This window comes from Atta colombica, unplaced genomic scaffold (genome assembly GCF_001594045.1).
Source record: "Atta colombica isolate Treedump-2 unplaced genomic scaffold, Acol1.0 scaffold86, whole genome shotgun sequence".
NCBI classification, from domain to species: Eukaryota; Metazoa; Arthropoda; class Insecta; order Hymenoptera; family Formicidae; genus Atta; species Atta colombica.
In genome coordinates this window covers 357,859-369,890 of record NW_017259579.1, presented here as the reverse complement: position 1 = coordinate 369,890, position 12,032 = coordinate 357,859, and the positions used below count along the sequence as shown (strand labels likewise).

Below are 12,032 nucleotides of genomic sequence, written 5' to 3'. Positions count from 1 at the left end.
TCTTCAATTATTCCATATATAAAAGTATTAAGATAGTGAAATAAAAAAAATCAATGAGATTTACCAATATATAATAATATTATTATAGTGATAATATATTAATATTATATCACTATATACAATAAGAAATCAATTATCATTGGGCTATCAGTAAAAGTTGATGAAAATGATTAATGGAATAATTAACAGTTACGATAATAATTATAATCCTGTGTACATTTTTCGATTTGTATCGTATTTATATCTCTTAGCGATTTAAAAGATTTTATGCTTAGACGTATTAGCTCCTTTAATTTCGGATAAATTGCATTATTAATCCAATAGAAGCGTTACAGGTAGCAAGATTATATTTAACAATCGTTAGAATGAAGATATCAAATAATCTCTTGAAGTTTTTTGCTATTATAAATCTCTATATAAATTTCTAATGATTGAATAGTGATAATGATTCAATAGTTAAAATATTCACAAAAAGAGACAGCATTGATTACGAATGCATTTATTAATTTTTCTTTTGTTACACAATAGTCAGATATTCTGAAGCTAACTGAATCGGATCGATAGGATATGATGTTAAGACGCGAACCTTCTGTCCATCCTGAGTCATGAATTCGATCGTTTGTCCACCATCCGGTAATCCAGCCTGGTCAATATTCCCAAGTTGATTAATCGTCGCAACAGTCGTAGCATCGGTATTCTCATCCTATAAAAATTTCGTTAAAGTATTTTATTAATATTATTGAATATATATAGCTGTAGATATCATTACAATTATCGAAACTATGAAAATCAAGTATACTACCAAATCAAGATACCCTAAGAACAATATATCCAAAATGCAGACATAAGACGTCCTGAAGATGTCCTCAAGATATTTATAAAATGTCTTATATATCTTTCCTGGACATACATGAATTTTAAGATGTCCTTTGATGTCTTATAAGATGTGTCAATATTCTCTAAACTATTAATATTAACAGATTTTTAGTAGTGTAAATCGAAATTCAGTTAATATAAATTAAAATTGAAGAATATTAAAATTATTATAAGACGACTAAAAGACACAAAATAATAATAAGAATGCGGAGTCTACAATAGAAATTGTGGATAGTGGTAGGATCTTAAGTCATAGGAAACTGACCAATCATAGTCGATTATTCTCCTCATATTTAATTACGATTGGTCAATTTCCTACAAGACTCCATGATCATCCTCTATTGTAGACCGCATTAAGGGATGTCTGAAAGACGCCGTAAAGACGGCATAAAGTAAGTTCTGAGATATCTTTTATGTCGATATTCATAGTCGATTCTTATATTTGAAACTGTCTTAAGTACGATCTTAAGATATTAAGAAATTTATTTTAGATCATATATGTGAGAACAAAATCAATGCTAGAAATTAAAGGCTTATAACAGTCGAAGCTGAAGCTCTTTTAATGCTTAAAACTACAGTTTTAAGATGTCCGATTGTAAGCCAATCGGAAGAGAGAGAAAGAGAGGGCTGTATTAATATATTAAAATAGCATGTTACTTAAAACGGTCTTAAAATAAATGAATTATTAATACTATCCATAGACGTCTTTTTAAAAAATCCTAAAAAAATGTATAAGATTTTAGATCGTCTTTTAAGATATTCATAGTTCGTTCTTATTTTAAGATCATCTCAAGTAGTGTCTTAAAATGCTAATACGGCCCTCTGATTGGTTCGTGACATCTTAAGACTGTATTTAAGACGGCCTTGAATATAAAAATCGACTATGAATACCACCCTAAAATGATATTGTATAATGTAAATGATATTGTATAATGTAATGATATTGTATATAATATGTTCTCTGGTTTGAATTAGCAGAATTGCAAAATTCTATACAATTAAGTACATACAAAAATAACTATTGCAAATAACTATTGCATCGACTCTATAAAAAAAGAAAAATTTTAAATATCATTTATTTTTGGCACATTTGTAATAATGCATCCCCAAATCATCGTTCCTAATTTTATCGATTTAAGTCCTCGTATACGATGACCCGAACTCGATCGAGCATGCACGAAGACTACCGAATCATTTCTCACCAGTTTCTCATGACATCGCATGCTGAGAGAGAGGAGGAGGAGGGGATACTAACGAAATCCGGAAAAATATGATCTGATGGCGCGAAATAAAAATGGCGATCGTGGTCTAAAAAGGCCTATTCTGCAGTATTTTTCCAATTAAGCTAAAACTTTATAGAAAATATTATTACGACATATAATGATTATTTATGACGATCTTATCTTCAGGTTTTGTAGTTAAAAGTTAAAAAAAGGTAATTTCGCATGGAAGTCATGTGCCTCTTGGTAAGGGGAGGTGAAGTGGAAGTAGCTTCGCGAAAGTCGTGCCCCGAAGCAGGGGGGTGAGATAGAATCGTTTCGCATAGAAAATCGTACGCTCCGAAACAGGAAGAGAGATGGAATGAAAGTCGTTTCTCATAAAAAGTATGCTCCGAAGCAGAGAGGAAATGTGGTGGAAATCATTTCGCATGTTATCGGCTCCTAATAATCTTTTTTTTTAAATTCGTACAAAAATGTAAGATTTCGAATGCTTCACATGGCTATTTGATATGATGCATATTAACGAAATTATTTCCATTTTTTTATACGGAAAAAGATCCACTTTTTCAAGATGTTTTATAATAAAGTTTAACTGCAAAAAATTTTGTTATTAAGTGTACATGATAGAGCAATTCTTGAAGAAGAAAAATCATCCCTGTAAATTGCTGTGCGACTGCTCAAAGATGAAGAAATTAAATTTTCCGCAGACAGGTTTTTAGTGAACAAATGGCTTTTTGCAAAAATTAATGAACAGGCTTGTTCAGACTAGATTTGTTCGTCATTACGAGGGCTATATTTTACGAGAATTTCAAATTTTGCGTTTAAATCTCAATGTTTTTAATTTTTTTTTCTATTGAACTAATAGATCGATTTTAATGTTCCACGTCTCATTTTATAGTTATTTCGAATACCTACATTTTTTCATACAATCAATATCTTTCGTTTTATAAGCAAAAAACGTTTTTTGCAATGCAAGTGCTTTTTGCAATTATTCGATTTTTTTTTCGCATATTTTTTTCACAAGTTCCGAGTCTCGAACATACGCATTTCTTTTCTGATGGCCTTTTGAAACTTTCGTGAAAAGAAATGCTGATTTATAATTTTTTTCTGGTAAAATTCTACTTCTATTAAACTATTCTTGCTACTCGAGTTTATGAAGGGGAGGTACTATATAACGCGCATGAAAAATTGTAAACAATTAAATATTTCGTAAACTGTTGCGTTTTAACATGATTTATACTTTATCTAGATTAAGGGGAGGAGTACACTATTATTACAATTTATTAAAACTTACATTATTTAGGATGCCCCCCCCCGCCCCTTATTGATGCCTAGCGGATCACCAAGCGGCCGAGATTACCGAGAAAACATTTTCGGCCGCTTGAAATAAGCGACTAATGCGAGAAGGAGCTCGCTGTCTCGTTCACTGTCACGCGCCGCAGGCAAGATATGGCTAGCGCTTGTTTGTATTACAGCGTCGCATCACGATAAATGGCCGAACTTATAAGCATGGAAAAGTGACATTTTGATGATGAAATTTATGTTGCGTGCCATTTCGTTATTATTTGCTTCATTGTGAAAATGTGACTTGTCTCGTACTTATCAAAGTCGTAATCATCGATGAAAACTAAAGTTATCTTGGAATTTTATATATAAAAGGGTATATTTTATTTTCAACATCTGTCGAACTATGTGTTTCTGTCCGAATATAGGCTTTATGTGTCTTTTATGATCATCTGATTGTCAAGAAGGAAAGGACAGTTTTCATTCATTTTTATAAGTGTTTTAAAGTGATCATCATTTCGTTTCATTTAAATTGTCTTTATTTAAAAATGGCAACATAAATTAAAGTGTCATTCCTCGCTTCGATGTCACGATTACAATATGGCCGCCGTGATTAGTCAGGAACCTTAAAATAATTATCTTTTTTTACAATTATAATATCGAGAAAATTAAGTAAATTAATTAATTATCTATTATCGCCTAATTCAATCGTAAATTTTAATCTCGAATGATACTCATTAAAAACTTTCAATAATAAATCTATATTTGACGGATAAATTACAAAAAATAAATATGTCATCCACGTATCTGTAATTACAACCAACTATAAAAAGCAATTTTTTTAGCGAAGATGTTTCGAGGTCTTGTAAAACAAAATTCGGAACGATAGGTAATAATGGAAACTCTATCGAGGTGCCATAAAATTGTTTATATATTTTATTGTTAAATGTGAAAAATGTGGAATTCAAACTATTTTCAAGGCTTCAATAAATTCTGATCATGAACGTAAAACCTCGCGTAAAACTTTTTAACATAACTGTCTAGATGTTCCTTGAAATGAGAATTTTATCTAAGTAAGTTGCAAGATTATGGAGAGGACTACCAATGAATGAGATAATAATGCGTAATGGATTACCTGGTTTATAAATTTTTGGTAATCCATAAACCTTCGGTAGCGTAGGGTTAGACGAATTTAAAAAATGCATAGCGCTAAACATAAATTCTTCCACCTCTATCCTTCTACCTCTTTAATATGATTTTGAGATTATTAATTAACTTATACTACTGAATTCTTTTTCAATAGTGTATAGGTATCTGCATCCGATAACATTCCAATCTATCCCTATAATTAGATTTATCAAGAATAATAATAGTATTATCCTTATCAGCGCGAGAATAAAATATCTAGATTATTTTTAAGCAATTTTTTTGTGACTAATACAGATTCAGAAATCATATCGTCAATATTTGTATTATTTTTTATTTTCCTAATGTTAAAACTCTTACTAGTGTAAAAACATGAGAAAATTTTATTACGAAAAACTTTTCTTGTTCACAATTTTCAATTTGAATAAATTGTTGTGTTGGATAATGTGTTTTATGCATTCTAACCTCGTGTTTTCTATATTGTTAGGAAAAAGACAAAAATCCTTCATCAAGCTGTAATAATCATTAAACATCATTCGGTATATTAACATTGGAAAGATTAATAAACCACTTGTCGTTGAAAAATCAGTTGAAAAATCAAAATTATTTTTAAACTCCAAAGTCTTAAGCACTACTTTATGATTTTCCATGTCAGATATTAAATTTGGTTTCTCAAGTGAAAATCTTTTAGTTTCACCTATATTAAGTTGATTTGAGTTGTGACATAGTAAGTGATCTATGTGTCTTTTTATTATTTGTATTCTGCCTTTCTTTCAATCAATATAATTTCTTAAAAATCCTATTATAATTCTTTATTATAGTTCTTATTAAGAGCAATTTGCTATGATTTAAAAAAGTCATTATAAATATTGATAGTTGAAATAATGATAGTTCGCTTGTTGTAAATGTTACACAGATCCTAAATCTAAGAGAATTGTTTGAATGCGTCCGAAATCTGCAAATTCATGATATTGTAAATCATTTTATTTATACTGTTTCTAGTATAAACTTTAAAATTGTGATTATGAAACTTAAGATTAGAGATGTGTTTTGTATTTAAATGTTAAGAATGTAAATCTCAACATGAAGTTAATTCCAATTTAAGACTTTTACAACTACTCAAAAACTCAATCTTCAACAAATTACATGACAATTGTTTGTTCCAATTAATCCGAATCTTAAGCCGAACCTTTTAACTTTTAAATATGTGTACCAAAGTTACATTTAATGAAATAAAAAAATGACTGCTCATTGTAATAACGCACATTTCAATTAAATACTCTTATTTTCATGTATTTTTTAGAATAGAGAATACATATTATTTGGATTGAATTTAATTAAGGAAATTACACATGTGATACTGATTATTTTTTAATATAAATATACTACTTGGGTTACTATTACTTTGATAGATTCGGAATAAATATAATTTAGCATTTGGATTTTATTTTTACTTAACTAAAAAATAAAAATACGAGGGCAAGTCAATAAGTTTTTAGAAAAATATAGTAAAACACATTTTTTTTGATCGATTTATTTTTATTTTTCAATATAGTCTCCTTTCGATACATTTGATCCAACGATTCTCCAACTTTTTCAAGCCGTCCGAATAATATGATTTGTCCAACCCTTCAAAATAAATCTCTGTTTCGGCGATAAGCTGCTCTCTGATAATGAATCTCTTTCCTCCGAACCATTTTTTCAAGTTTAAAAACAGGAAATAGTCGCAAGGGGCTAAATCTGATGAATATGCTGGATGGGGAAGCAATTCGTAGTGGAATTCGTTGAATTTGGCCATCAGTGCCGAGCACGTGTGAACCCGTACATTGTCTTGATGGAAGAGTTTTTCTTCACTTTTTTCTTCGCCAAATGGGGACGTTTTTTCTTAAAATGTTGTTGAAAAAGTCCAATAAGGCTGCGTAATAATCGTCATTGATCGTTTGCTTCGACGGAAGATAATCAATATGAATTATATCGCGTGCATCCCAAAAAACTGTGGCCATTACCTTTCCAATCAACTTTACGGTCTTCGCCTTCTTCGGAGCTGGTTCACTCGGTGAAGTCCATTGTTTTGATTGTTCCTTCGTCTCGAGTGTGAAATAATGATCCATGTTTCGTCCACAGTAATGAATCAATACAGAAATTCATCTGGATTACGTTGAAATATCTCCAAATATTGTTTTCACATGGTCGCGCTTATGATCCACAGTGAGCAAACGCGGCACCCATCTTGTCGATAGTTTTTTCATACCCAATTGTTCGTGCAAAATTGAAATCATAAAATTGAAATCACATGTGATATACCTGTGGCCTCAATAAGTTCGCGCACTTTCACTCGTCGATCAGTCAAAACAATATTTTTACAATGGATTTTATCGATGATTTCTGATGTAGCAGCCTCAATTGGACGTCTCGAACGAGATGCATCACATATGAATGTACGATCACGTTTAAATTCATTCACCCAATTGTACAGTTGCAAACGCTGATGCAGATGTGCTATGAACATTATCCAACTCGGCTTTGATTTCTTTCAGCATTAAACCTTTCATATGTAGATGTTTGACTGCACGAAACTCGTTTTTTTCCATTTTGCAAAAAATACAAAGGTTGTTCGTTTTAATCGTCTACAGAAATGAAACCACGTGAATTTCGTTCAAAATTTGACAATAATCAGCTGAGAGATGCTATTTGTCCAAAAGTAATGTGACATGACATTACGAGTGCCCTCTGACAGATTTTCTAAGAACTTATTAACTTGCCCTCGTATTATGATTTTATTAGCTAAAAGAAATCAAACATTATTTTTTAAGAAGAATTAAAAGTATTATAGGACCACTTTCATTGCTTAAAAATAGTTATACAACATTAGCATTTCAACAAAAAATTACTGCTCACTGTAGTAACGTACAGTTCAATTAAATACTCTTATTTTTATATATTTTTTAGAATGTATTTTATAATATAATTGGCATAGTTTAAAGATTTTACACGTTTTTTAAAAATTATTACTTTGATAATTAATAATTTGGAAAGTAAGTTTGGAAAAGATTGGAATAGAAAGTTTTTTCTTTCTTCAAGAAACATATACTTGGTGTCTTTTTTACGTTTAACTTTATAGTTTAAGCTTCTATTTATGCCCAGTAGAAAAACTGAGTGTGGAAGTACTGCATAAAGTCAAATGACAGAAAATCTGCTGTTTGTAACATTTGCAGTGCAACTTTCGAATATTCCGATTCAATAAAAGTTCATTGAATAGGCACTTGAAAAGCATACATGTACATATCATTATGAGTCACGAGAACACCACGGGAAATCACAATGAACAAAGAGATCACATCGAGAATAGGTAAATGTTAATAATGTTAATACAGATATTATGAAATATATATCTTATAACTGAAATGAACCAACTTTCGGTGAAGAAAAGACTATATGGTAAAATATAAATAATAGGAAGTATACACTAGATGTTTTAAACGAAAGTTATATATTTAAAATTATAATATAATAACGTAAACGTTTCGGTCAAGATTTGATCATCATCAGTACATAATAATATCAAGATGTTAAATAAAGAAATACATAAAATTAAACGATGAAAGCTAGTCAAAAAAGAGGGTAAAACAATTTTACAATCGTTATGGTACGACGAATTAACAGAGTAAGTTGAAATCCAGAAATTGAAGTTGAATAATCGCTTATGAAGTATTTTCTATTACATTTAGGATTCCTTATTACAAAAAGCAAAGTACGAAAGGGATGTTATCAATCGGGCTATTAGACAAAATCTTATTCCTTTCCCATCCTAAGTTTCACACATGAGAAAAATATTATTTAATTAATATTCTTTAAAAAATGGATACCTATTGGAATTTTTATTCGCAACTATTAACAGGATCAAAGTATTGTTGTTTTTTAAAAATAATTTCGAAAATATCAATGAACACAAAGATAATGTCAGCTCGGATTCCATTAAAATTTTTAAAAAATATTTCATCATTCCTTATTTTAATAAAAGATCTGAAAAATTTAAATCTATCACAAAAACATTTGATTTCAATATTACTCATAAATCAATAAATTGAATAAATACCTTCATTAAAACAGACAAAGATTAAAAAAGAAGATCACTCAAATGTGGTATATAAAATAAACTGTCTCGATTACAAGTATTCATACGTAGGACAGATAAAAAGGAAACTGACACGTTTAAAAGAACATACAAATGATTTCAAAAAAACCAACGAATACTTTGTTATCTCTCGTCACAAATTAGATCATAATCATACGATTGATTGGAATAATACTATCGTTCTTGACTCCGAACAATTTTATTATAAAAGGATGGTCTCCGAGATGATACATATCAAAAGACAAGAATTGGGTTTAAACAAACAGAGAGACGGAACTTTCCTGAAATCTATCTACCAGTAATTGAAAAAAGCCTCACCAATAGAATAACCTTCTCCACTCTAATTTCCTCTCCTTTTCCATTATCAATGTATAAAGACGTCGCTAGCTATGGGCCATCACATTTTTGTTAGTAATAATTCTTACTTAAGGTAATTCTTACCTAAGGTCCAATTTTTGTCTTTAATTTATACTATTAACTCCGAATTACACTTGCGAGGATTTGCGTCACAAAATACGTGGTAAGTAATTATTGCTATGAAACTGATTCTCACGAATAATACTGTATCGTAAAGTAATATTGTCGAAAACTATTTTCTTTCTTAATTTAAATAGAATCTGGAAATTCCGTTTTTTTTACACGAAATCGCATTTTACTTCTTGTAATAAGGAATCCTAAACGTAATAAAAAATACTTCATAACCGATTGTTCAACTTCAATTTCTGGATTTCAACTTACTCTGTTAACTCGTACCCATAACGATTGTAAAATTGTTTTATCATCTTTTTTGATTAGCTTTCATCGTTTAATTTTATGTATTTCTTTATTTAACATCTTGATATTGTTATGTACTAATGGTCAAATCTTGACGGCATGTAATCGTATACAGCACGCACACACACGCGCGCGCGCAACCATACATGTATACATATAGAGAATTAAAAATGTATATATAAATATATATGATTAGAGTGAAAATGCTTGTATATTTTCAAAACAAATTAAATAAAGGCTTATTTCGAGCTTATAATTAGGATTAGAGAAAACTGAGATACTACAAACGTCCCTAAGAATGAATTTATTAATGCGGTTAAATTTATCTTAACATCAACATATTTTACATTTAATGGAATTCAATGGAATCATTTATGAACAAACATTTGGTACACCTATGGGTTCTCCCCTTTCCCTTTTATATCTGATATTGTGATGGAGATTTAGAAGAGAGAATATTGAATTTTCTAGAATTTCGGATTTCCAGTTACTTTAGATGTTGATGATGTCTTTATGATCGCCTAAAGATAAGATTACTCAGATTTTAAATTCTTTTAATGATAGCAGCATGATAGATTCAAATTTACTGAATATGAGGAAGACCATTGTTTGAATTTTCTGAATCTATCGGTTATCAATAAAGATAATACAATTTTAAATTAATATCATAAAAAAACGTTTTCGGGCAGGTATTTATCTTTCTTTTCAAATCATTCCACATGTCACAAGATCAAAACTATGTATAATCTTGTAGAACGATATTATTATCGAATTCTGCATTTTATAATAAGAACTTAGAATTAATGATAGAGATTTTGAAGAATAACGGCTATCCTTTCAAAACGAATTAAATTAATTTAATTGTATCAATAAAAGAATTAAAAGTTTGGTCAACAAAAAGTCCTCAATGATAAATAATAATACTAGTTCGGATGTTGGTGACAATGATGAAGTTTTAAGAAACTTAATAATTTTTTTTTTTATATAAAATTCATTTCCAATAAAATTATTAAGTCTATTAACAAATTTACAAATATGATTGGCTATAGGTGCTTACAAACAAGCTTAATAAATTTATTAAAGTTCATAAAGACAAAAATCAACAGAAAAAAAATAATAACGTCATATACAAATTAAATTGTAATAACTGTGATGCCTCTTATGTTAGACAAACTAAAAGGCATCACAGTTACAGACAAGAATTAAAGAACATCGCAATAACATAAAATTAGATCAATCCAAACACTCAGTAATCATGAAACATATCACTGAAACAAATCATAATTTTTTAATTGGGTAAAAGTTAATATACTTGATTTTGAAAAGAATTATTGCAAAAAAAATATTTCTGAAATGATTCATATTAAAGAACAAAAACGATTTAAATTTAATGAAAGATATTGAGTTATTGGACATCTCTTATTTTAACATATTGGAAGACATATGTGAATATATAGTAAATTGTTACAGCTTTGAATAAACTTGTTTTTACATTCGATTTTATTGACTTACTCTTTTATTTGATCTACACATCACATCAATCAATTTTCAAATGAGTAACAAACAACTTCTAATTTTAATGTATTTGACTAGATCTTCGATTGCTTTTTACCGAGCTTTTTACCGAGCACTAATTTATAATTTTACCGTTACTTTTTAAATTTTTGGTAACATCTAAATTGAGCAAAAAACAAAAACGCGATTTTGTAATATAATAATGTTTTGATACAGAATTAAACTACTATTTTGATTAGAAAAGAAATGTCTTTGAATTGTGATACAATTTCTTTTAAAAAGAATTTGGAAAATCCTTCAATAGGAGTATATACAAATATGTATACTTAGATTTCATTGTATACAAATAAAGATAATCCCACTTGGATTATATTCTTTATTTACTTTATCATAGAGTTTAACTTGACGTTAGTTATTGATATAAAATGATATAAAAAAAATGATATAAAATATTTTATATTAGGTGTACAACTTTGCTTCCGCCGTTTTCCTATAGATGGCTTTAGCGGTAAGTGGTGGTCGAAATAAATAGATCATATAAATTTGAGCATCTGTCAACCCCATAGAAACATTAATCGATTTGTGTCTGCATCATAAAGTTATTCTCGATTGAAAATGTCAGTTTACGAGCCAAATTCTCGTCATTTGCGGGAGGTTTAATTTCTTGCTTCAATATGAAGAAATCTGCGGCTGAGGCTCATCGAATGCTCTCAAATACTTATGGTGAGGTCGCTATTAGTGAAAGAATGTGTCGTGAGTGGTTTCAACGCTTCAAAAACAGTGATTTTGACGTCGAAGACCGGCATAGCGGTGGAAGAGAGAAGATTTTCGAAGATGCAGAATTGGAGGCATTACTTGAGCAAGACTCGTGTCAAAATCAAGAAGAATTGGCACGATCATTGGGAGTGACTCAACAAGCCATTTCAAAATGTCTCAAAGCCATGGCAATGATTCAGAAGCAAGGGTGCCGTACGAAGCCGAGAGATGTTGAACGGCGTTTGTTTGCTTGTGAACAGCTGCTTGAAAGGCAAAGATGGGATTTCTGCATCGCATTGTGACTGGGGACGAAAAATGGGTTCATT

General features: G+C 29.8%; 1 protein-coding gene across 6 annotated transcripts in view; it reads right to left on the bottom strand.

The window, feature by feature from the left end:
• Positions 1 to 517: 517 nt before the first annotated feature.
• Positions 518 to 12,032, bottom strand: part of LOC108693047 (zinc finger protein 189-like) — a 68,102-nt gene continuing 56,587 nt past the window's right edge. For all 6 annotated transcript variants that reach the window (XM_018201702.1, XM_018201704.1, XM_018201705.1 and 3 more), the window contains exon 15: positions 518 to 703. In XM_018201702.1, coding sequence (XP_018057191.1) covers positions 518 to 703 — 186 coding nt within the window. The remainder of the gene's footprint in view (positions 704 to 12,032) is intronic.